The sequence below is a fragment of the Bos grunniens genome, chromosome X (genome assembly GCF_055505025.1).
Source record: "Bos grunniens cultivar Pamir isolate PY7600 chromosome X, Bosgru_T2T1.0, whole genome shotgun sequence".
Lineage (NCBI taxonomy): Eukaryota > Metazoa > Chordata > Mammalia > Artiodactyla > Bovidae > Bos > Bos grunniens.
The window spans coordinates 57,429,705-57,456,199 of NC_141194.1; the positions used below are offsets into that span (position 1 = coordinate 57,429,705).

The 26,495-nt window shown below is 41.0% G+C and overlaps 2 protein-coding genes across 9 annotated transcripts in view; one reads left to right on the top strand and one right to left on the bottom strand.

Moving 5' to 3' along the window:
- SLC9A7 (solute carrier family 9 member A7) overlaps positions 1-26,495 on the top strand; it is a 187,029-nt gene that overhangs the window by 128,134 nt on the left and 32,400 nt on the right. The window contains exons 6-13 of one of the 8 annotated variants that reach the window (XM_086387612.1): positions 1,854-1,959; positions 4,227-4,351; positions 6,127-6,215; positions 6,307-6,420; positions 8,944-9,055; positions 14,459-14,612; positions 15,349-15,477; positions 24,598-24,657. In XM_086387612.1, coding sequence (XP_086243738.1) covers positions 1,854-1,959; positions 4,227-4,351; positions 6,127-6,215; positions 6,307-6,420; positions 8,944-9,055; positions 14,459-14,612; positions 15,349-15,477; positions 24,598-24,657 — 889 coding nt within the window. Of the gene's footprint in view, positions 1-1,853; positions 1,960-2,295; positions 2,629-4,226; positions 4,352-6,126; positions 6,216-6,306; positions 6,421-8,943; positions 9,056-9,616; positions 9,773-14,458; positions 14,613-15,348; positions 15,478-24,597; positions 24,658-26,495 lie in introns of those variants that run through there. The other 7 variants (XM_086387611.1, XM_086387606.1, XM_086387608.1 and 4 more) reach the window with 7 other exon arrangements.
- The window catches only part of CHST7 (carbohydrate sulfotransferase 7), a 78,702-nt gene continuing 59,983 nt past the window's right edge, over positions 7,777-26,495 (bottom strand). The window contains exon 2 of the mRNA XM_086387614.1: positions 7,777-7,972. The gene's annotated coding sequence lies outside the window, so the exon portion shown is untranslated. The remainder of the gene's footprint in view (positions 7,973-26,495) is intronic.

Genomic DNA, 26,495 nt, shown 5'->3' on the forward strand with positions numbered 1-26,495 from the left:
TTCCTCAGTTTCTTATGGCAGAAACTAACAAAACAAAAGGTAGTTGAATGTGAGTGTTGCGAGTGAACCCCACCTGTGTGTACAGATTAGAGTGGTGGTTCTTAACTGGGAATGATTTTGCCCCACCACAGCACATGTTCAGCAATGTATGGAGACATTTTTGGTTGTCAAAGCTTGGCAGGGCAGAGTGTGTGGTGCTACTGGTATCTTGTGGGTAGAGGCCAAGGGTACTGCTAAACTATCTTATGGCACACCATGTGGCCCCCACGACAAAGAGTTATATGGCCTCAACTATCAGTAGAACCAAAGTCCAGAGACTCCAAAACCCTTTTGGGGTTCCATAAGGTCAAAACTGATTTAAGAGTAATAGTAGTATATCTGGAGAAGGCAATGGCACCCCACTCCAGTACTCTTGCCTGGAAAATCCCACGGGCAGAGGAGCCTGGTGGGCTGCAGTCCATGGGGTTGCAAAGAGTTGGACACGACTGAGTGACTTCACTTTCACTTTTCACTTTCATGCATTGGAGAAGGAAATGGCAACCCACTCCAGCGTTCTTGCCTGGAGAATCCCAGGGACAGGGGAGCCTGGTGGGCTGCTGTCTATGGGGTCACACAGAGTCAGACACGACTGAAGTAACTTAGCAGTAGTATATCATTTGTCTTTTTTGCTTACATTCTTTCTTAGAAGTGTACTGTTGAGTGGAGTTTTCCAGGGCTTACATAACTGTGACACTGACTCCCTATTGATGAAATATAGAAACAGATGTGAAAACCATGTTCCATTACATCAGATATTAAAAAGACCTGAGAAAATGTAAAACAGTAGTTGTCTTTACACTATTTTATGGAAAAAATTATTATTTTTCAGTAAAAAATGTTAATATAGAGTGGGTTTACTAGTAATTTAAATTAATAAGTTAAATTTTTTGTTTTACTCAATACAGTAAGTATTGAAAGCTATAACCCACAAAACTAAAACTCTTTGCCAGCCTCAGAATTTTTTAAGGATGTAAAGGAGTCCTGAGATCAAGTGTGAGAACTGCTGGTCTGGAAAAAAGTTGATTTTTAAATACCTGTGAAATGTGAAACCCGTGAGAAGTGTAATTATGTATAGTCTGTTATAAATGAGGACTTGCATTATTTTACATATCTTTAGTAAAGCCTTCTCTGTGCCCTGACCCTATGCTAGAATCTGGGAGCACAATGATCAATAAAATGGGTTCCATTGCAGCAATGTGGATGGACCTAGAAATTATCATAAGTGAAATAAGACAATGGAAGACAAATAGCATATGACATAATTTATATGTCGAATCTAAAATACAACAGAAGTGAACCTATCTGTGAAACAGAAACAGACTCACATAGAGACATAGAAAACAGACTTGTGGTTGCCAAGATGGAGGAGGGTAGGGAAGCGATGGGTTGGAAATTTGGGATTAACAGATGTAAACCATTATATATAGAATAAATAAACAGCAAGGTCCTGCTGTATAGTACAGGGAACTATATTCAATATCCTGTGATAAACCATAATGGAAAAGAATATGAAAAAGAATATATGTGTATAGCTGAATCACTTTGCTGTACAGCAGAAGTTAACACAACATAGTAAATCAACCATACTTCAATAAAATTAAAAATAAAATAGGGTTTCTGCCTTAAATGAGATTTCAACCTATCAGTAGAGCCAAGTCGCATTAATTGTGATGATTTTTAAAGTTCTGTAGTAGAAGTATTTTCAGAGTGTGATGGGATTACAGTGGAAAGCGCAGTGTTGTTAGAATCAAGCATCATATCACTCCTCATTCAGAAACTACAACCAATTTATATGCTTTTGGCCCATCTTTTAGTGACCGTACTGGCGATATTTAATGAATTGCATGCAGACGTGGACCTTTACGCACTTCTGTTTGGAGAAAGTGTCCTAAATGATGCTGTTGCCATTGTACTGTCCTCGTAAGTAACAATGTTTCTGCCTGGGAAAAGAGACTCTGGCTTCCTGAATGCTCTGGGCTAAAATCAGAGGCCCACCTTAAAAGTGTTAAATTTTGAATTGGGTGCTTTTCTAAATGAGGTTTATAGACTTAGTTGATAAAGTTATGTTGCTTTGTCCAGTGGGCAGTGATCAGAATGCTGATACCTTCATAATATGGCTCCTGCAGGTTAAATTAAATGAGTACAGCATGGGGAGTGCTCCGCAGAGTGTAGATATCTATGTTTGTCAATACTTGTAAGTACCATGGTATAAAACCAGCCCAGTACTTTCTAATTCTCTCTCTCTTTAAACTCCAGGTCTATTGTTGCCTATCAGCCAGCGGGGCTGAACACTCACGCCTTTGATGCTGCTGCCTTTTTTAAATCAGTTGGCATTTTTCTAGGTATATTTAGTGGCTCTTTTACCATGGGAGCTGTGACTGGTGTCGTGACTGCTCTAATATCCTTTCTGTGGTTTCTGCACCCGCCTGAGTATGATTATGTGACCTTGCACTTGTGAAAAGAGAGTTCTCATTTCCTCCTTTCAGAAATGAATCTTAAATTGGTTGTTCCACTGGGGGCTGGGGGCCCCTGAAATGTCACCCTTGGGTGAAACTTGACAGCCGATGGCCTAGTTAAGAGTCAGAGAAAATGTTTGAGAGTGTAGCTCTGGGCTTAGCTCTGTCCTCACCTTTGTGTTTCTCTTCTTCCTACAAACCAGTTGGAGACAGGAGCTTGGAGGCAGCGTCATTTGGGAGGTGTGGGAGGCGGCACAGAAACAGTGGAAGAGCCAGGAGGCTGGGAATTGGAGACCACCTGTCAGGAGGATGGAAGGAAGCAGGCTGTGAAGTATTTTAGCCCCAGACTGGCTGCTGTCATCCGCTGTTCCAGGCCATATGGGGCTAACATGGCCTTCACTAGCCAGGGGCTGTCTGTGGGAATTTTAGCAAGGTGACCTTCCTTAAGCCGAGGACTGCATGATATTGAGTTAAAAACCAACAAGCCAGTCAACCAACCAGCATAAAAGCAAAGTGTAGGAGTGAGCAGGCAAGCCTTCCACAGGTGCACTGAGTTCTTCATCAAATCTTCTTCCAACAGCATATAGATCACCAGGGACCAATACAGATGTAATGGGAGCCACAAATGTGAGCCTCATCTTTTCAGCCTACAGTAAATACACAGATTATTAATGGAATTTATACAAGTTAGTAATGAGATTTTATCCCTTCAGGTTTTGTACCAAGTCTTTGAAATATGGTGTGTATTTTGCTCTTACAGGATATCTCATTTCAGACTAGCCATATTTAAGTGTTGGGTAGTTACATGGGGCTAGTGGCTATCATATTGGACTGTACAGATGTAGATTGCTTTCTTCCTCAAGGCTCTCTGATGCTCTGAGGACTTATATTGCTCAGTGAAACCACTCATGACATGCTTCTAAGCTGTGCTGCCCCCCCCACCACTCCATGGAATGGCAGTGTGAGGAAGGGAATTGCCAATCCCCAAAAGTGACAGCACTTTGTAGTTGCCCCTGGAGTTGTGCATTTCTCCCTCCCTCTCTCCCTCATGCATGCATTAGGCACCTGTGATGGACTCAGGCCTTAGTAGTCCACAGAGGTCAGAGTCTCCCTGCCTCATCTTCCGAGGTCTGCCTGAGGGACTCCCAGCACTGCCAGAACCCACCTGCCAGTCACACCTCAGGCCTCAACTGTGCATCTCAGAAATATGGGCATTACCAGGAGCACAGAGAGCCCATTTCTAGTTCCCTTGGAAAGCTTGATTAAAAAAAAAACAGCTTTATTGAGAGGAAATCCACATGCTGTATAGTTCACCCATTTGAAGTGTACAATTCATTGGTTTTTGGTATATTACATTATTATTATTTTTTAATTGTGGTAAAATATGCCTAACATAAAGTTTGCCACTTTAACCATTTTAAATATATAATTCAGTGGCATTAGGTGCATCCACTGGTGTTGTGTGACCATTGCCACCATTTCCAGAACATTTCTCATCATCTGCAACAGAAACTGTGTGCCTGTTGAATACTGTCCTCCCTATCCCCCGACTCCCAGTGCTCAGAAACCTCCATTCTACTGGAGAAGCTTCATTTACTTTATATTCAAAACCATGCAGCAGCTTTGGGGCCCCAAAGGAAGAGTTGAAGGGAAAGAGTAGCCTTTTGGGGAGGGGTCCTGGGCTAACAGAGAATGATTCTCAGTGACTGTGATGTTTGTTACTGGAGACAGTTCCTTGACAGGAGCTGACGTGACCAAGTTCACCAAGCTGCACTGCTTTCCCCTGCTGGAGACTGCACTCTTCTTTTTGATGTCGTGGAGCACGTTCCTCTTGGCAGAAGCTTGTGGGTTCACAGGTGGGTTTCCTTTGCCCTTGGGTCGCCCTTACCCTCATTGTGGCTAGAGCTATGGGAGCTTGAGGGGAGGGCAAAATTCTTAATAGCTGTGGCCTGGAGTTGATAAACCACTCACAGAATGTCCCTATGCAGGATTGTCGAGTGAGCCCTGTGTGCTGCCTTAGAAATAGTTTAGTTTCCCCCAAAGCTATGTATTTTAAAAAAATATATAAAATTTTGAAGCTTTATTGTTTCAAACTCAGTTAGATCTTTGAGTACTCATTCTGACCATAAGTGGATGCCTAGCTGCAAAAGTTCGGAGAAGGCACTGGCACCCCACTCCAGTACTCTTGCCTGGGAAATCCCATGGATGGAGGAGCCTGGTGGGCTGCAGTCCACGGGGTCGCTAAGAATCGGACACTACTGAGCAACTTCACTTTCACTTTTCACTTTCCTGCATTGGAGAAGGAAATGGCAACCCACTCCAGTGTTCTTGCCTGGAGAATCCCAGGGATGGGGGAGCCTGGTGGGCTGCCGTCTATGGCATCGCACAGAGTTGGACACGACTGAAGTGACTTAGCAGCAGCAGCAGCAGCTGCAAAAGTTACTGAATATATTAATACCTTGTTTGTAAAGTGAAAATGAAAGTTGCTCAGTCGTGTCCAACTCTTTGCAAACCCATGGAGTATTCAGTCCATGGAATTCTCCAGGCCAGCATACTGGAGTGGGTAGCCTTTCCCTGCTCCAGGGCATCTTACCAATCCAGGGATCAAACACATGTCTACCCACATTTCAGGCAGATTCTTTACCAGCTGAGCCACAAGGGAAGCCCACCTTGTTTGTATCCTCCCCTGAATTGCTACGTTACTTTACAGACAGTAGTGATAACAAGCAAAATATATATCCTTTTAAAGATCATTTTGCATCTACTCAGATGAGTGTGAGCACAAGTTTTCCTTGTTTTGTGTCTGATCTGTTTAATCACCGCTTTTCAAGACTGTGTTTTTATGGTGCTAGATTCATAGATTATTAGTGTGGGTGATTGTGTGGTGTTACTTCTTCGCATTCTCTCATTAAAAAAAAGTTAATCATTGGATTTGTTCTGTTAGAAAACTCAAGTACAGTTGCTCTCTGTGACCCAGGTAATTAGGAAGTGCTTTTCATCATCTTTTCTAAATACTGTAATGTATCTTTATGTAACCTACTTCCTTTAAAACTTGACAACCATCTGTAAATATATAGGCAAAGTCCTATATATTTACAGGTGTGTTAATTGTCTTGAACAACAAAATAATCACTATTAACCAGAAGTCTTGATTTTTTAGGGCTGGGATAAATGGACTAGTACTCTGGATCCTTTTTGTCTGAATCCCTGGACCATGCAAAAATACAAATCATTGGTTTGAAATTAAATTCATTCATTCAGCAAACAGAGAGGAATATGACAGAAGTGTGTGACCAGTACACATTTCACAGTCTCTATGAGGGAGTGAATGCTAAATGCCACATCCAGATGGTCAATTCAGTAGGCGTTTAGAAGAGGGGAGAGAAAACCCTTAAAACTGGAACAAGGGGGAAAACTGAGGGCCTTGGCTTTGAAGGAGAGCAGAGTTGGGAGAAGGCAAAGGTTGATATGAGAAGTGGGGGTGGGGGCACTTTCAGTAATAGGCAACTTTCCAAAACTTTCAGGAAGTGGGATAAACTGGGCTTTCCTACCTTAACTTTTTGTTTAGGGAGAGATTGTTTCCAGCTTCTTTCCTTGCCCCCTATGGATTTTTCTTGAATTCTCTTGCCAGGTGTGGTAGCCGTCCTTTTCTGTGGAATCACACAAGCTCATTACACCTACAACAATCTGTCAGTGGAATCCAGAAGCCGAACGAAGCAGGTGAGGGAGAGCCGTGCGTCTTCACCAGTGATCTGGAATATGAGGGAGCGGACCCACGGGGTTTATGGTTTGCTTTTCCCTTTCCGTGCAGCTCTTTGAGGTATTACACTTCCTGGCAGAGAACTTCATCTTCTCCTACATGGGCCTGGCACTGTTTACATTCCAGAAGCACGTTTTCAGCCCTGTTTTCATCATTGGAGCTTTTGTATCCTTTTCTGATTCCACCATTTTCTACACAGAGAGATGACCACTTCCAGGGAAGCCATAACAACGATAATCTCTGGTTTGGCGGGGAGGTGACTGAACCAGCACTGGTTCATGGTGTTTTTATGATGAGAAGGCGTAAGTGGTAAATGTATAAAGCTAAAAGTATTTGATTTCAAGGACTGATGTTGATTCTAGTTGCCCTTTCTGAGTTTTCTGTGTTGATGTTGTTGTTTAGTGACTAAGTCGTGTCCTACTCTTTGTGACCCCATGGATTGCAGCATGCCAGGCTTCTTTGTCCTTCACCATCTCCTGGAGTTTGCTTAAACTCATGTCCGTTGAGTTGGTGATGCCATCCAACCATCTCATCCTCTGTCGCCCTCTTCTCCTGTTGCCCTCAATCTTTCCCAGCATCAGGGTTTTTTGTTTTTGTTTTTGTTTTTTTCCCAGTGAGCTGGCTCTTCACATCAAGTGGCCAAAGTATTGGAGCTTCAGCTTCAGCATCAGTCCTTCCAATGAATATTCGGGATGTTGTTTCTAGATACCCTTTCTTCATTTTCTGTGTCAGATGGCCTTTCTGTTACGCAGGTGGTTGGCAGGTGGTAGTTTGTTTTGTAAAGCATCCTTCCTAACAGATCTAAAAATTGGCAACCCGTATCTGTCCCCCAAATTGTTTTTTTCTCATTGGCACATGAATTCCAATCCAAGAGGTCAAGCTTCTGTGACCCTTGCTCTCAACTGCACGTGGGTACAGGCAGCCTGCACATGGTGTGTGTGCTTTCACCCACGCCTCCCCATGGTGGAAAAGACCCCCCGCCCTTTTTTTTTTCTTTTTTCAAAAAAGGAAATGGAGAGGAACAGAAGATAAAATGGAGAAATGCTCGGTTCCTTGATTTAGTCCCATTGTGACAGCAGTATTTTGGAAGAGAGACAGTTTGGGGGTTGGCTCCTCTGAAATGAGGAGATACATGAATGCCCAGCAGTGCATTGATAGATGAGGGCTTTGCTCTCTTGGCCTCAGACCCTATTGTTTTCATTAAAGTGAACTCTTCTGGGCTTTGAAACTATAGCAATTCAGCTCCAAACCCAGAGCAGGAGGCCACTATTGCTGCCTATTCCCTTTTGCCTTTTCTGAGGCCTCATGGATATCCTTAGATCTTGGGATGCTGGTCCCCCAAAGAGGAGTGTTTTTTCTCTTCTGAGCTTTTCACTTATTGTGGAGGAATAACTGATACTTACCAAGTGGCTAGAGAGAGAGACAGTGGCCTCATGCCATGCCAGGCTCCTGCCTGTTAAGAGTATTATCTACTTCAACTGGGCTCATTTCCTAGGTTTACACACTCACCAGACAAAGAGCTAAAGATCTGGCAGATCAGTGTTTTTATTCTTAAGAAAGACCTTGCATGTCGCTGTGATTTGTATTCTTAGCATGGCATCCTGTGAGACATAGTGAAAATGCTGCCCTTGTTTATGGTGGGGGGCCTTTTTCAGGGGGGAGCCAGGGCCTCTGTGAATCCTGAAGGCCACTTCCACTTGAGGACTCCTCTTCTCTCCTGTTAAAAACAAAACAAACACAACAGTAGCAAAAAGGAAAAAAAGGAGAGAGAGAGAGAAAAGAAGCAGAGGAGAAGTTCGAATTATATCCTAGGGAAGGCAGAAGAGAGTCCCACCCTCGCTTCTGTCTGAAACAGCTGCAGCTCCGGCAGCTGGTGGTTGCTCTGCTGAAACGGAAGCTCCCTGTTCCTCTGGCTTGCACAGTGGTTTCCTGCTGTGAGCAGGGCAGTGTGCCTCTCTCTGTTGGGCTCTGTTCTAAACTCAGCAAGTGACGAATGACCAGTTTCCTTGAATTCTTTGGTTTGCACAGTGAGTTCCTCTTCCACACTCTGCCTTTCCTCCATCTCTTACCTCCCCAAAGACATGTTGGCCACTTTGGCAGAGAACTCTCCCCAGGCTGATCCTTGTGAGGAATATAAATGTTTCTTCATTGTATAAATACTGTAAGCTTCCCCACCTCTTACTTGTAGGCTCTTCCTGGGCATACACACCCTGAATGTTTACCAAAGCTTACAACCTTACCCAGCAAACCGTCTGTTTATAGTTTGACTCAGGTTAGTAATTTTTTTCTTCTTATGATTTTTTTGTTCCTCCCAGTAGAGTCCAAACACACTCTTTACTTCTCTTAACTCTGCACCCCAGCCATGGTACCTTAGCTTCTCTCTGAATTCATTTTTTTTAAATAGATCAGAGACTTGGTCAGTATCAGTTTAATCAGATCAAAAAGTTACAACACTGTGTTTAACAGGCCAGAAATTATCTCTGTGAGCTGGAGGTTGGGAAAATTGGCCAGTCGAATCCCACTTGCTGCTGACTTGTTTAGAGGCAAATGAGACAGCCTGCCTTCTCTGTGCAACTCTCCTGATCATAACAAGGTGTCATGGTGTTCCTGAAATTCTCTGCCCAATCAGAGGTGTGAAAATGCCATTTGGGGAACATGTTGAGCCCTTAACCTCCACCTGGTGGTCAGGTTGCCATCTTCTTGGGCAGAGCCGCCCACATCTACCCACTTTCCTTCTTCCTCAACTTGGGCAGAAGGCACAAGATTGGCTGGAATTTTCAACACATGATGATGTTTTCAGGTAAAAAAAAAGTCAATAAAGTGAGTTTTATTAAGCAGGCAGTGTAAGTATGATTAAAATGCAATCAATAAGGTTCATAAAAAGACAGAAATTCAAGTTTCTGGTTCTTTGGGATCCCCTGAAGTGCTGAGTAGACAGACAGACAGACATGTTAAATAGAGCTGATACTGATTTTGTAAACCATACTACCACATGTGAACGTTTTCCTCTAAAATATTTGCATGTTTATCTCTACCACCCAAGGAGATATATACCTGGAGATATATATGTATTTAGAGTACTTGATTGTTTTTTAGTAGGTGTTCATAACCCTTAATCTTCCAGAAGGGCTTCAGACCTATAATTAGAATGAAAATAAGTCTTTAATGATGAAGAGTACAGGCCAAATTATTTGACACCTCCGAGCTTCAGTGTCCTCTCATAATGAAATTGAAATAATCAATTGAGATCCCTCCTAGCTCTAACTTTCTAAGAAATAAAATACACCCACATTAGCAAGATGAATCCCAAACTGGAAGATAAGAGCCATGATAGTTCTCCTTGACTTACACTGTCTCCCAGATGCCCCCTGTTCACTATAAAGCCGAGAAAAGTGGAGAAGCCACTGAAGGGATAAAGGACAATAAATATGTGAAGGAAAAGAAAGGAGAGAACAATTGGCATGAACAGATGGTTCAGTGAGAGTGGAAAACATCCGATTTTATAGACAAGACTCAAGTAAGAGCATCCCTGCAGAGCAGAGGGAGAAGATAGTGGGGTAAAAGGCCACTGTGACCCTTCGAGGTACCTCTGTCTGGGAAGGGGGAGGGGATGTACAAGACGGACAGCAAGTGGCAGCCCTTTACTGCCACACAGTAGTTCTTGGAGGCCTCAGAGAATCATACTAAAATCATATCATTAGGCACTGCTCAGCAAAGCAATGGTGTTGTCTACTACTCCCTTGCATCTCCATTTAAGTACACAGCCAGCCCTAAAGATTTCCTTTCACTCTGACACACATTTGTTGGGCATTCTCTTCATAAAAGCCACGCTTCTAGGTTGTGGAGGATATAGAAACCAGCCTCCTTCAGGGAGCTCACAGTCCACTGAGGGGAGACACAATATAAAAGCTAACTTTCTCCCAAGAGAGGGTGGTGAATTGCACAAAAGAGATGTGACATAAATGTGGAGAAAATCAGGGCCCAGGGCCATCTTCGTCCACGGGGTAGCCTTCCAACTGGGCTTGGATTCAGTGGCATTTCAGGAGGCAGAAGGTCAGAAGGGCAGGAAAGCATTGCTGTGTGTGGCCTTGAAGGCCTTCTTCAGCGATCAATGCAAAGAAATAGAGGAAGACAACAGAATGGGAAAGACTAGAGATCTCTTCAAGAAAATTAGAGATACCAAGCGAACATTTCATGCAAAGATGGGCTCAATAAAGGACAGAAATGGTATGGACCTAACAGAAGCAGAAGATATTAAGAAGAGATGGCAAGAATACACAGAAGAACTGTACAAAAAAGATCTTCACAACCCAGATAATCACGATGGTGTGATCACTGACCTAGAGCCAGACATCCTGGAATGTGAAGTCAAGTAGGCCTTAGAAAGCATCACTACGAACAAAGCTAGTGGAGATGATGGAATTCCAGTTGAGCTATTTCAAATCCTGAAAGTTGATGCTGTGAAAGTGCTGCACTCAATATGCCAGCAAATTTGGAAAACTCAGCAGTGGCCACAGGACTGGAAAAGGTCAGTTTTCATTCCAATCCCAAAGAAAGGCAATGCCAAAGAATGCTCAAACTACTGCACAATTGCACTCATCTCACACACTAGTAAAGTGATGGTCAAAATTCTCCAAGCCAGGCTTCAGCAATACTTGAACCGTGAAATTCCTGATGTTCAAGCTGGTTTTAGAAAAGGCAGAGGAACCAGAGATCAAATTGCCAACATCCACTGGATCATCAAAAAAGCAAGAGAGTTCCAGAAAAACATTTATTTCTGCTTTATTGGCTATGCCAAAGTCTTTGACTGTGTGCATCACAATAAACTGTGGAAAATTCTGAAAGAGATGGGAATACCAGACCACCTGACTTGCCTCTTGAGAAATTTGTATGTAGGTCAGGAAGCAACAGTTCAAACTGGACATGGAACAACAGACTGGTTCCAAATAGGAAAAGGAGTAGGTCAAGGCTGTATATTGTCACCCTGCTTATTTAACTTATATACAGAGTACATCGTGAGAAACGCTGGACTGGAAGAAGCACAAGCTGGAATCAAGATTGCTGGGAGAAATATCAATAACCTCAGATATGCAGATGACACCACCCTTATGGCAGAAAGTGAAGAGAAACTAAAAAGCCTCTTGATGAAAGTGAAAGTGGAGAGTGAAAAAGTTGGCTTAAAGCTCAACATTCAGAAAACAAAGATCATGGCATCCAGTCCCATCACTTCATGGGAAATAGATGGGGAAACAGTGTCAGACTTTATTTTTTTGGGCTCCAAAATCACTGCAGATGGTGACTGCAGCCATGAAATTAAAAGATGCTTACTTCTTGAAAGCAAAGTTATGACCAACCTGGATAGCATATTCAAAAGCAGAGACATTACTTTGCCAACAAAGGTCCATGTAGTCAAGGCTGTCGTTTTTCTTGTGGTCATGTGTGGATGTGAGAGTTGCACCGTGAAGAAGGCTGAGCACCGAAGAACTGATGCTTTTGAACTGTGGTGTTGGAGAAGACTCTTGAGAGTCCCTTGGACTGCAAGGAGATCCAACCAGTCCATTCTGAAGGAGATCAGCCCTGGGATTTCTTTGGAGGGAATGATGCTAAAGCTGACACTCCAGTACTTTGGCCACCTCATGCGAAGAGTTGACTCATTGGAAAAGACTCTGATGCTGGGAGGGATTGGGGGCAGGAGGAGAAGGGGACGACAGAGGATGAAATGGCTGGATGGCATCACTGACACGATGGACGTGAGTCTGGGTGAACTCCGGGAGTTGGTGATGGACAGGGAGGCCTGGAGTGCTGCGATTCATGGGGTCGCAAAGAGTCGGACACGACTGAGCGACTGAACTGAACTGAATGGTCTGGTTTAAACATGAGACACACAGGCTAATGCAGAATGCGGGTGAGGTTGGAAAGGGAAATTTCATGTGAATTGGTGCAAACCTTCAAGTTGCATGTGAATCACCTATTCGGCTGGTTAAAGCTGATTTTTGGGCCCTACCACCAGAGAGTGATTCTGAGGGAATGGAGTGGGCCCCAATAATTTGCAGCTGTAATGTTTTCTCATCTGTTGCTGCTGCTGATGGTGGTTTGAGGACCACACTTTGAGAATCATTGCTGGAGTCTAGACCACAGAGAAGCCCTAGTGCCATGCCAAAGAGTTGCGCTTTTATTCAAGAGCATCTGGGAAACATTAGAGGCTTCTCAGGAAGGCAAGACAGAGCAGAGCCTCCATACATATGAGAAAAATGCCAGTGGAAAAGAAGAAGATGAATTGGAGATAACTTGGTCACCTAGATAAAGTGTGTTCATCCTCTTCTGTGTTAAAAGACTGAGAGATACACAGTACTGTTTAAAGATATCTGCTATCAAAACTTCAAAATTATTTTCCTCAAGGCTATGAAAGAAATACCTGAGGTTCCACTTCCATATTGCCTACATTATTTACCTAATAAAGAAAAATGGAGCACACTTTATCACTCTCAGACCCTCAGGTTTTCTTCTTTGAGACAGCATCCATTTAAAGGTTGAAATATTAAGTGATGTCATAGCTGGCTGTAGGATGATCTAGATGTGTGTCAGTATTTCAATAAGACAAATTAATAGAGAACATCAACCTTGCTCTGTTTTTTAATATAACTTTTATTGAGTTGCTCCAGTGAATTGCAGTGAGGTTCTCAGATGAATGAAATCATGAAATTGTTGGGAAAAGTGGAAATATATACAAATAAATATAGTGAGTATAACTTTTCATTCTCATACTATACAGGCAGTCTTACCCATGGTGAATAGGCATTTATGCTGTGTACTGTGCTTAGTTGCTCAGTCATGTCTGACTCTGTGACTCCATGGACTATAGCCCGCCAAGCTCCTGTATCCATGGGGATTCTCCAGGCAAGAATACTGGAGTGTGTTTCCATGCCCTCCTCCAGGGGATCTTCCCAACTGAGGGTTCGAATCCAGGTCTCCCACATTGCAAGTGGGTTCTTTACCATCTGAGCCACCAGGGAAGCCCAAGAATACTGGAATGGGTAGCCTATCCCTTCTCCAGTGGATGTTCCCAGCCCAGGAATTGAACTGGGGTCTCCTGCATTGCAGGTGGATTCTTTACCAGCTGAGCTACTAGGGAAGCTCTTATAATAGGGTACTTAGATATTATACTTATTATACTTTTGATTTTTATCAATAAAATTTCATGGAAAATTTTTTTTTCTCTTTTATGTACATACCTAATATCATTGATTTTTCCTCTTGGCCCACAAAGCTTAAAATATTTAGTATCTGACCCTTTATAGAAGAAGTCTTCATCTCCTGATATAGATCAGGTTATATTGTTACTTCTCTGCCTGGCTTTGCTAAGTAACTGCTGTTTTGTACATTTCACATATTCATACCTAGCCTGTATCTTAAGTTTATAATGACTATATAGCACTTGGGTAGTGCTTGAATCACAGACTTGGAAAGCTTATATTATTATTTATATTTCTTTTTATTTCATGTTACTAGCAGGAGAATTCTTTCAGTAATGAAAGAGTGTTATTATTCTAAGGGGCTTCCCTGGTGGCTCAGTGGTAAAGAACCTGCCTGCCAATGCAGGAGATGGGTTCCTGGAGAAGGAAATGGCAACCCAATCCATATTCTTGCTTGGGAAATCCCATGGACAGAGGAGCCTGGCAGGCTATAGTTCATGGGGTCACAAAGTGTCAGACATGACTGAGCAACAAAACAGCAACAAGGCCATATGCACATTTGGTTTGATGGGCAGTTGTATGTTTCTATTTTCTGATGAGTAGACATTGGTGCTTGAGTTTCTTGCTGATTGCCAAATACTAGCATCAGTGTGATTCCACGGGTATGGGATAAGCTTCACAGGTACTCTCAGCAGATCCAGAAAAGTTGTTAATTTAGCCACACACCAAATTAGATCCAAAACTATGGGGTATTCACATATGGGATTCTCACAATGTGCTGTACAAAACAGGGCGGTGTTTTTCTTATTGCCTTTGGGCATTTTGCAAAAGAAAACTTCAAATAGGAGGAAATCGTTTAAATTCCTTTAAGGTTCTTTCTATAGAAAACAACTTGACTCTTGAAGCATAAGCAGATACAATTTATTAGACCTGTGTGGCTAAGCAGTAGGTCTGGGGACACATTGTTATTTATCCTTAGGACAAGAGAGCTTCCTCTTTGGTCCCCACAGGCCTCAGGGGAGCGATGGCATTTGCACTGGCCATCCGAGACACGGCATCCTACGCACGCCAGATGATGTTCACGACCACTCTCCTCATCGTCTTCTTCACTGTCTGGATCATTGGTGGAGGCACGACGCCCATGTTGTCATGGCTTAATATAAGGTTGGTTTGAAACAAGGCCAGTTTTGTGTCTAACTATGTCACTATTCCCACGCAGAGGCTGCTACATACAGCTTAGCGCATGAAAGCCTTTAATATTTTTTTTTGTTTTGTTTGGGGAAGGATTAAAATTTTTAAAAAATTAATAAAAATTCAGAGTATTGCATTTTCTACGAAAAAAAATCATTAAAATGTTTGTGGGTACAAAAGCAGAGTAAGAAACAACCTGGACCTTGGTAATGCTGAGACATTAAGGCAAGAATTCAAAAAGTCTTAAAGCTACAGGACGGGGAATAGACATAGCTGCTGACAGTGTCTGGCATTTCATACTCCTCTGAAATCAAATCTACAGACTTGAAAAATAAGCTCATCAGCTGGAAGTAAGGAGAAGCAATTAGAGTTTTGTTTTAGGAGGAAACTATGCTGCGCTTCTTGCTTGCATGCACAGAAGAGGTGACATTTCCTGCATCACCCTCATTTCTTGCAGCCTCATGGACATCCCCTGCCTGTGGTTTTGTTAGCTGTGTCAGGATGGAGGAGCACTGACCCAAGTTTAAGTTTTTTTTAAGAGCATTTGAATTCCAAGCTGTGCTTGTGAGCTGGTCCAGCATCTTACAGTAAAGAGGACATTGAAATGGGTTGAGAGACCCATACCCTAACTCTGGCCCTGGTTTAAGACAAGCTCCTCATGCCTTTGGGCCTCCATATGTCTTCACGTTAAACGAAAGTGTGCTGTCAGCTTTTCTCCAGGTCCCTTTAGCTCTGAGTGTGCTTTCTACATCATTGGAGGTGCTCTCACCACCTGCCTCAGTTTCAGATCTGCAGAGGGTAAACATGCTGGGGATGAGAAGACTCTGGTGGCACATAGGTATGAAGAATTCTCTAAAAATCCACAAGATGGCAATGTTTTTTTCTTTTTTTCCTTTCTCTGCTGGCTGCTGGTTTGTGTGGAGCTGACAATTGCGGAGCACATCTAGTTTGGAGAAGAAAGAACCAACAAGGATCTTGCAGTGATCCTTGGGGTCAGGGAGAAAACGGGTTTGAGAGAATAGTCTTTCCCCTCTGGAACTTTTATATTGATGGGAGGCAGGGGTTGCTGGGCATGGCCACCATTGGTTGTCACCAGGAGTTGTTGGTGCTGGCTGCACCATTTCTGAGCTACCATGTCCTAGCCTCAGATCTGGGCGGGTCTGCAGAACCTGGGTGGACTTATCAGTAAGAGTCTTCTAATAGCTAAAACTTGTGCTGCAGCTGTTTTTTGAGATGCCAACACTTAGATTAAGAAATTCCGCATAGCATTCCTATAAGGGAGCTAATACTATTATGTTCATTTTAGAGCTGAGGAAACTGAGACATAGAGCAGTAACTTGCCCAAGGTCACAAAGCTGTAAGTGAACAAGCTGGGATTTGAACCCTGGCGTGCTCTTCACTACTGTACTATACTGCCCAAAAGGCTTGCTGTGTTAGTGACTGTTTTTGTGTTGGAAAATCTGGGATGATTAGAATTTCAGTTTCTTGGTATGAATCTCAAGAGTCACATGAAGGAAAATAGTTCATCTATGGAAATAGAAATCTGAAGAAGAAAACGTACAAATTTTTGGCTTTAAACTTGAGATATAAGATGGTACCATCTCTGTTCTGTGTAGCAAAATAAGAGCAAAAAATGGTTTACCCTGCACACAGTTGAGAATCTGCATTTGGTGACCTCTCTGTGATTACTTCCGGCTCCAGTTTACCTTGTCACCCAGTAGATGCCCTAGATGCTCAGAGCCAGGTTAAATCACATTTTTCAGGCTATTTCATAAGTTCCTTTTGTGATGACCCCACCTATCATTATATATAGGACCAAATAATTATCCATTGAGAGTAGAGAGTTGACTTTTGACATTTTGCCCATTCTCAAACCCACTTCAAAAAGTGGGCCATTGAAATAGTCCTGCCCAGAGCTGAGAGCATGGGCCTCTTTCCCTGAGGCACACAAGCTGTATATGTACACATATAATAATTGGATTGTTGTGAAAATATTACAGTGATATATAAATTAGCACTTAAAAATAACAGCTCCTACATGATAAAAGGTCACAAAATGACTGTGTATATGAAACATCCAATTTTTCCACATCCTTGCCAGCATTTGGTATTGATACTTTTTATTTTACCTGCTCTAATAGGTATGTGGGGATACCTCATTGTTGTCTTAATTTGCATTTCTCATGGCTAATGATGTTGAATATCTATGGTGAAATATCTGTTCAAGTTTTTTGTCTATCTTCTAGTTGTATTGTTTGTTTTTTATTGAGTTTTGCATTTGCTCTAGAAACTAGTCTGTTTTCAGATATGTGTTTTGTGAATATGTTCTCCTACTCTGTAGCTTGTCTTTTAATCCTTTTAATAGAGTCTGTCTTAGAGCAAAACTTTTAATTTTGATGAGATGCAAGTTATCTTTTTTAAAATGCATCATGCTCTTGGTGTTAATGCCTGAGAACTCTTCATCAAGCACTAGTCCCAAAGATCTTCTTCTATGTTAGCTTCAAAAAGACTTTTTAGTTTTATGCTTTACATTTAAATCTGTGATCCATTTTGACTTAATTTTTAATATTAGACATGAGGTTCAGGTTGAAGTTTTATTTTGTCTGTAGCTATCCAGTTGTTCCGGGCTTCCCTGGTGGCTGAGCTGGTAAAGAATTCGCCTGCAGTGTGAGAGACCTGGGTTCAATCCCTGGGTCAGGAAGGTCCCCTGGAGAAGGGAACGGCTACCCACTCCAGTATTCTGGCCTGGAGAATTCCATGGACTGTATAGTTCATGGGGTTGCAAAGAGTCAGACATGACTGAACTTTTTCTTTCACTTTCATCCAGTTGTTCCAGCATAATTTGTTAGAAAGACTATCCTTACTCCATCGAATTGTTTTTGCTCCTTTGCCAGAAATCAGTTGGTGGTATGCATGAGAGTCTGTTTCTATTTGCTCTGTTGATTTATATGTGTGTACCTCCACCAGAACCATACTGTTTTGATAACTATGATTATATGTTCAACTTGAGCATGAGGTAGAGTGGGTCCTCCCACTTTATCCTTCTTTTTCAAAATTCTCATAGCTATTCTATTTCCTTTCCATATATATTTTTTTTCTAAAAAAAATTGTGCTGGGGTTTTCAAAGAAATTGTGTTAAACCTGATTTATCAGTTTGAGGAGAATTGACATCTTTACCTTGTTGAGTCTTCCAACCCACAAACATGGCATGTTTCTCTGTTTATTTGATCTTCTTTGATTTCTTTTATCAATATTTTATAGTTTTCATTATACAGTCTGTGCACATTTTGTTAGATTTACTTCTAAGTATTTCTTCTTCTTTTTGAGCTATTTTAAATGTTATTCTATCTTCAATTTCAGTTTCCATGTGTTTATTGCCAAGATATAGAAATATAGTTGGTTTTTGTGTGTTGATCTTATATCCTGCCACCTTGCCAAATTCACATATTAGTTCTAGGAAGGTAGTTTGCAAACCGAGATGGTTTTATCTTTTCCTTTGCAACCAGTGTCCCTTTTATTTCCTTTTCTTGACTTGTTGCTCTGACTAGAGCCATCAGAACTGTGTTAAACAAGAGTGACATGAGCAGACATCCTTGCTTTGTTCCCAATTTTAAGGGGAAAGCATTCAGTCTTTCACCAATAAGTGTGATGTTAAGTCTATAGAGTTTTCACAGATGTTTATCATCAACGTGAGGACGTTCCTACAGAATGCTAGTTTTCTGAGGGTTTTATAATGAACAGATGTTGAATTTTATCAAATGCTTTTTCTGTATTAGTTCATATCATTATATTTTGTTGTTGTTTAGCCTGTTAATATGGTAGATTACATTGATTAATTTTAAAATATTGAACCAGCATTGCTTCTTTAAAACTAGTCTTGCTTGTATAAATGTTTTACATATTTCTGAATTTTACAAGCTAATATTTTGTTAGGGATTTTTGTGTCTGTGTTCTTGAGGGATACTGGTCTGCAGTTTTCTTTTCTCGTATTGCCTTTAGCTGATTTGGTATCAGGGTAATCTCACCTCACAAAATGAGTTGGGGCAATTTTCTGAGTCCTCTGTTTTCTGGAATAGGTTGTGTAGAATCGTTGTTATTAATAATTCTTCTTGAAAGTTTTATGAAATTCTCTGGTGAAACCATCTGGTCCTTTAGTCTTCTTTTCCAGGTGTTTTGTTACATAAATTATGAAGCCAATATCTTTAATAGCTATAGGGATATTAAGATTATCTATTTCATATTGGTGAGTTGTGATAGTTTGTGAAATTGGTCCCTCTCATCTAATTGTCATGTTTGTGTTGTTCATAGTCTAACCATATTGTTGTTTTGGTGTCTGTGAGATCTATAGTGATATCCCGTGTTTCATTCATGATATTGGTAATTCATATCTTCTCTCTTTGTATCTTTCAGTCTTGTTAGGGTTTTGTTAATTTTAATGATTCTTTTAAAGAACTAGCTTTTTACTTCATTGATTTTCTGTATTGTTTTTCTGTTTTCAATTTCATTGATTTCTGCTTCTATCTTTATTAGTTCCTTCTTTCTATCCAACTCTACCTGGATAGTGTAATGAAGCAAATTGTACCATGGGTAAAAAATACATATGGTGTCAGTTCATTACATTTTTCCAGATGTATATAAATAGTGATTATGTAGGAGACAGAAACTGACATTTGCAGTGATTACATCAAAACAAAGTCCCCCAGGAATAAGGTAATGAGACTGATTGGTTTTTCTGGCTTGTGGCTTATGGTGTTAATGACCACGAATCATTTATGTGAAACAGGTTCTATTTCTAAAATAATTCAGAAATCCCCTGAAGTTCAGGGTGGTGTTTTGAGCTCTATGACCTCAGTGAGATCAATAGCAAGTTGTTTCTTACTTCCCCAGGCTGTTGACAGAGGTCCTGATAAGGTACTTAGTGGGTTCTCAGAAGTCCAGAAGCCCAGGGTAGGACATGGAGTTAACAATGACTTTTAACAAAGCTAGTGGAGGTGATGGAATTCCAGTGGAGCTATTTCAAATCCTGAAAGATGATGCTGTGAAAGTGCTGCATTCAATGTGCCAACAAATTTGGAAAACTCAGCAGTGGCCACAGGACTGGAAAAGGTCAGTCTTCATTCCAATCCCAAAGAAAGGCAATGCCAAAGAATGCTCAAACTACTGCACAATTGCACTCATCTCACACGCTAGTAATGTAATGCTCAAAATTCTCCAAGCCAGGCTTCAGCAATACGTGAACCGTGAACTTCCACATGTTCAAGCTGGTTTTAGAAAAGGCAGAGGAACCAGAGATCAAATTGCCAACATCTGCTGGATCATCGAAAAAGCAAGAGAGTTCCAGAAAAACATCTATTTCTGCTTTATTGACTGCCAAAGCCTTTGACTGTGTGGATCACAATAAACTGTGGAAAATTCTGAAAGAGATGGGAATACCAGACCACCTGACCTGCCTCTTGAGAAATCTGTATGCAGGTCAGGAAGCAACAGTTAGAACTGGACATGGAACAACAGACTGGTTCCAAATAGGAAAAGGAGTACATCAAGGCTGTATATTATCACCCTGCTCATTTAACTTATATGCAGAGTACATCATGAGAAACACTGGGCAGGAAGAAACACAAGCTGGAATCAAGATTGCCAGGAGAAATATCAATAACCTCAGATATGCAGATGACACCACCGTTATGGCAGAAAGTGAACAGGAACTAAAAAGCCTCTTGATGAAAGTCAAAGAGGAGCGTGAAAAAGTTGGCTTAAAGCTCAACATTCAGAAAACAAAGAACATGGCATCTGGTCCCATCACTTCATGGGAAATAGATGGGGGAACAGTGGAAACAGTGTCAGACTTTATTTTTTTGAGCTCCAAAATCACTGCAGATGGTGATTGCAGCCATGAAATTAAAAGACGCTTACTCTTTGTAAGGAAAGTTATGACTAACCTAGACAGCATATTCAAAAGCAGAGACATTACTTTGCCAACAAAGGTCCGTCTAGTCAAGGCTATGGTTTTTCCAGTGGTCATGTGTGGATGTGAGAGTTGGACTATAAAGAAAGCTGAACACCAAAGAATTGATGCTTTTGAACAGTGGTGTTGAAGAAGACTCTTTAAAGTCCCTTGGACTGCAAGGAGATCCAACCAGTCCATTCTGAAGGAGATCAGTCCTGGGTGTTCTTTGGAAGGAATGATGCTAAAGCTGAAACTCCAATACTTTGGCCACCTCATGCGAAGAGTTGACTCATTGGAAAAGTCTCTGATGCTGGGAGGGATTGGGAGCAGGAGAAGAAAGGTACGACAGAGGATGAAATGGCTGGATGGCATCACTGACTCGATGGATGTGAGTTTGAGTGAACTCTGGGAGATGGTGATGGACAGGGAGGCCTGGCGTGCTGTGATTCATGGGGTTGCAAAGAGTCAGACACGACTGAGTGAACTGAACTGAACTGAATTTGTAGTCTGTGTATAATATAAAATGAATATATCCACAAATCCAGAACCAGGTCACTGCCTTCCAGAAATCCAACTTGTGTTTTTAAATTAGAATTTTATGATTGTTATTTTATTTTATTATTATTTTAAACCATTTTTAAAAATTGAAATATAGTTAATCTATGATGTGTTAGTTTCAGTTGTACAGCAAAGTGATTCAGATACATACATAAACACACACAGACTTTTCAAGTTCTTTTACATTATAGTTTATTATAAGATACTGAATATAGTTCCCTGTACTATTCAGTAGGACCTTGTTGTTTATCGATTTTATATATAGTAGTGTGTATGTTAATCCTAAACTCCTATCCTCCCATCCCTACTGTCCCCTTTGGTAACCATAAGTTTGTTTTCTATGTCTGTGATTCTGTTTCTGTTCTGTAAATAAGTTCACTTATATCATTTTTTGAAATTCTACATATAAGTGGTATTATATGATATTTTTCTGACTTACTTCTCTTAATATGATAATCTCTGTGTCCATCCATGTTGCTGCAAATGGCATTTTTCATTCTTTTTTATGGCTGAGTAATATTTTGATGTGTGTGTGCATGAGAGAGCGAGAGAGACATCTTCTTTATCCATTCCTCTGTTGATGGACATTTAGGTTGCTTCCTTGTCTTGGCTCTTGTAAATAGTGCTGTGTGAACACTGGGGTGCATGTATCTTTTCTAATTAGAGTTTTCTCTGAATATATGCCCAAGAGTGGGATTGCTGGATTATATGGTAGTTCTATTTTTAGCTTTTAAGGAACCTCTATACTGTTTTCCATAGTGGCTGCACCAATTAATATTCCCACCAACACTGTAGGAAAAGAAAGTGAAGTCGCTCAGTTGTGTCCGACTCTTTGCGACCCTATGGACTGTAGCCTACCAGCCTTCTCCATCCATGGGATTTTCCAGGCAAGAGTACTGGAGAGGGTTGCCATGCCCTTCTCCAGGGGATCTTCCCAACCCAGGGATCGAACCCAGGTCTCCCGCATTGCAGGCAGAGGCTTTTTACCCTCTGAGCCACCACGCTGTAGGAGAGTTCCCTTTTCTCCACACCCTCTCTAGCATTCATTGTTTGTAGACTTTTTAATGATGGCCATTCTGACCAATGTGAGGTGATACTTCATTGTAGTTTTGATTTGCACTTTTCTAATAATTAGCGATATTGAGCATGTATTTGCTATTTTAAAACTTGATGACAAAATTCCCAAATTGCTTTCTGGTAGTAAACTACTACATGGGGGGGCTTCCCCAATGGCTCAGCTGTAAAGATTCTGACTGAAATACAGGAGACACAGGAAACTCAGGTTTGATCCCTGGATTGGGAAGATCCCCTAAAGGAGGAAATGGCAACCCACTCCAGTATTCTTGCCTGGAAAATCCTATGAAAAGAGGAGCCTGGTGGGTACAGTCCATGGGGTTGCAAAGAGTCGGACACAACTGAGCAATAAACTGTGTAATATTTTTTTTAGTCTCTTGAGCAAGTGTTGTTATTCACAAAGGTGTAATTTTGGCAACTTCAAAAAACCATCAGATGAGCAGACTCAGCAGATGAGCCTTGTATATGTCCTGAGCACATTTTGGTGACGTGGTGGCCATCCTCTTGGAAGGCCCAGCTTCAAGTGACATGCCCATGAAGGGGTGGTGGTGATAGGGGAATCAGTGACATACACCCAGGCAGCCAAAGGAACAGGAAAACCTTCATACCCCAGAGTGCAGCAATACAGTCACTCAGGGACAGGTAGGGACACTCTGCTAGGTATAATCCTGTCACACTGAGAGTTTAAGATAAAGCTCTGTGTAAGATAATTTAAGGAATAAAGGCAAGGAGAAGCTCTGAGCTCTTTATGTAATATCCTTTGCAACTGGATATTTTAAAAGAATTTAAAGATGCCACCTTATAGTCAAAGGCAATAGCCTGTAAGTTGTAGCACTGTGGCTCTGGGTCTAACAGCCTCAGTTGCAATCTTGGTTCCACCGTTTTCTACCTTTGTGACCTTGGGCAACTTTGTAACCTCTCTGACTCTCAGTTTCCTCACCAGGTAATGGGGATAACCATGGTGTGAACATAAAATGCGACACTAAATAAATGTGATAAAGAGTTCTCCCCATTAAATGTACCATCTGGCATATGGAAAACGTTTAGTATATTTTAGCTATAATATTATCGTTAGTAATCATAGCATTAGAACTACTGCTAGTACTATTACTAGTGCATTTTGCATTAATGGAATCCAGCTTGCTTTTCTGAAATTTGTTATAGCTTTTTGATACTACAGTAATATATAAAGTCTGATTTAAGTCACATTCCCAACATGTGCCTAATTAAAAGTACCACCTTAAGAAGCATCATGTTCTCACTTGTATATTTCAGTGTATATTAGTAGCATGAGAATTTGGGCACTCTCTAGCACAATGTCTCTCAACCTTTTTTTTCATCACTGTTCCTCTGAGGAGCCTTTAAAGATGTTCTTTTAATCTGTCTCTTCCATTGATTTTTTTTTTGATTTTTTTTTTTTTTTACTACAACAGATCTATATATCTGTTTATGTACTATGGAACTTTAGAGGGCTATAAACCACTATAATATCTAAAAAAATTTTTGTCCCTAAATGACAGATTTTCATGCCCCTGGAGGCTGTATCACCCCCCATTGAGAATGCAAGATTTAGTGCAGAGGTTCTCACCTTCGGGCATTTTTGCCCTCTCAGGGGACATTTGGCAATGTCTGGAGACATTTCTGGTTGCTTCAACTGGAGGAAGGTGCTACTGGTGGTATCTTGCAGGTAAAAGCCAGGGCCCAAAATGTCAGTAGTACTGAGATTGTGAAATTCTGCTCATTAGAATTATAGTAAAATTCTAATGTATTCTGAGTAACCCAGTAATTATTGAGGGAGGTGAAAATGGACTGTGTCAACTCTTGAGGCCATAAGATAAAGAAAATAGCAGAAGTTGGGTTCTTGACCTTTAGGTTGAACCCATGAATAATGTGATTACTTATAGGAAAAAAGGCCATTTTGTTTTCCGTTGTTGCTGTTTTCAGTAATTTTGTGTTCTTTGCTCTTCCTGTCAAATATGTGTAAAAGTGTGTATAAACACTTCAAATATATGTCAATAGCTTTCTCTTTTCTAGTTTTTGTATGGATGTGTCTTGCATTGTGAAACAGATAAATTTGTGAAAAGTAGTTTGAAGTCATTTTCTATGAGTTGTGTTTTTTCCCCTGATTTCATTGTATTTTGAGAGGCTTCATTCCTAATCAATCCTCATTTGACCTGGCTTCTAACATTGTTTCTTTCTACATAAATTTGGCACCCTCTCTGGGTTTCAGAGAATGGGGACAATTTATGAGAGGGTACAAATTTATGTGTAAAGTGAGATGCCCTGGTCTTTGATGGATGTGGTCCAGGTCACGTGCCCAGAGCCCCTGGCTCCCCTGTGGTCCCTGTCACACTCATGTTCCCTTCTTCTGCTGCCCAGAGTTGGCATCGAGGAGCCCTCCGAAGAGGACCAGAACGAACACCGCTGGCAGTACTTCAGGTGACACAAGGGCATCCTCAGAAGCAAATTAACCAGGCCTGGCTTTTTTCCCCCCTCTCTCTAACCTGAGATGTTTCTCTTTATGCTATTGGTCTCTTTCTTTCTTCCTGTGGGCACCAGTCCCTTGCCCCTTAAGGGGCAAGAGGTCTGGTCAAGTCTGGTCATTCTACCCTTCTCTGAGTTGATTGATGTGTTGGTGTTCCTGAAAGTCTGTCCCCTTCCTCCCCATTTTGGACAGTTTTTGTCAGCACCAAAGCCAGAGTTGATGAGTAGCTGCTTGACAGCTGAGCTTTGTGTTAAGAGTAGCCCATTTTCAGAGCCACAAACATTTTCCCCACAAAATCCTGCTTGTGATCTAGTAAATAAGCCTTTTAAGTCATAAAGAGTACTCGAATTTTGTATTTCAGCCATGATTTGGATATGGTTTACATCAGCTTAATTAATAAGCACTGATGCCATTTTAGTTTTGAAGTATAGATTTTTAAATTGTACCTAACCATGGTGAATCAGAAGATACAAAAACAGATTAAAAAAAAAAAAACAGAAGATCATGAAAGACTTTTCTAATGCAATTTGTTTCTCAGTGACCAAATTTATGACAGATTATGCTTAAGGGTGGTGATATTGGGCAATCAGAGTAAAGACTTTAATATTTCTTCTTCCCTTATGGACCTTTTACTGGCATTCTTTCTTCCTGATCTGATTCTGGGTGCTGGTAGATAAAGCAAATGCAAAATAGCCTTAAAGTCTGTTCTTCTTGTGAAAGTGTTTTACTCTCTGAGGACAGTGGTGAAAGCAACAGTACCTGTCATGGGGCATGAATTTTGGGACATTGCCAGGCCCCAGATGTAAACTGTTAATGACATGTATACAATTAATTGAAGCATTTAAGATCTCTGGATTCACATTTTTTTTCCTAAAATACACACACAAAGATGTTCATATTAGAGACCTGACTGTAGGTACCAGTTAAGTTTCAGAGGAAACCCTTTTCTTTGAAATATCCAACCTTCAAGGAGGAAGGCCCTTCCAGCAAAGTATGTTATTACACTTGGAACATGAGAGAGTTCAGATTCTGATCAATTGTTTAAGATTTGATATGAATGCATATGTCTCATATTCCCCAAATTTATTTAGGACCTCAGCCATTCAAATTTTAAAAAACCCATCTACTGATTAAAATAGAATGCTTCTAAAATTTCTGAGATTTTGTGGCATTTTATGTGGTGGTTAATCAGAATATACATATATCAAAAGGGAAATTATTCATATTCTATATTCATTCTGGAATGAGCACATCAGTGTGATTGCTTTTTTTCTCATTTGGTATGGGATTACCACATTTGTCTCATTCTTAATGAAAATAAGGATAATTCAGTTCATTCTGGAAAGAAAGACTATTGTATGTCATCAGATGAACTCAACCCTGATGTATCAGGGGACTGCTAAAATATGATGTAATAAACCAGCACAAAAGTTTTAGATTTATACAGTGGCCTAAATCAAAAGCATTATAATAGGTAAGGAGGGAAATGTATATTGTGGACAGTTGCCTGAAACTAGGAATTTCAGAAAGTTAGAGAACCCCAAGTCTTCTGAGGCATTATACTTTAAATAATGTACCTGATCTTTCTTGCTACTCAGCACACCACCACACGCCCTGTCCCAAGGGTGAGGCCCTTTGTAGGGATCTAGTATCATCCTGGGGGATTGGTCCAAGGGTCCCTCAACCCTGCCAGAAAAGTAATCATTCAATTATCCTGAAGTAAACAGCCTTGAATGGTGAAAGAGCAGAACCCCATCTGTGTCACAAGGCTCCTGGTCTGTTTTCTTCTGGC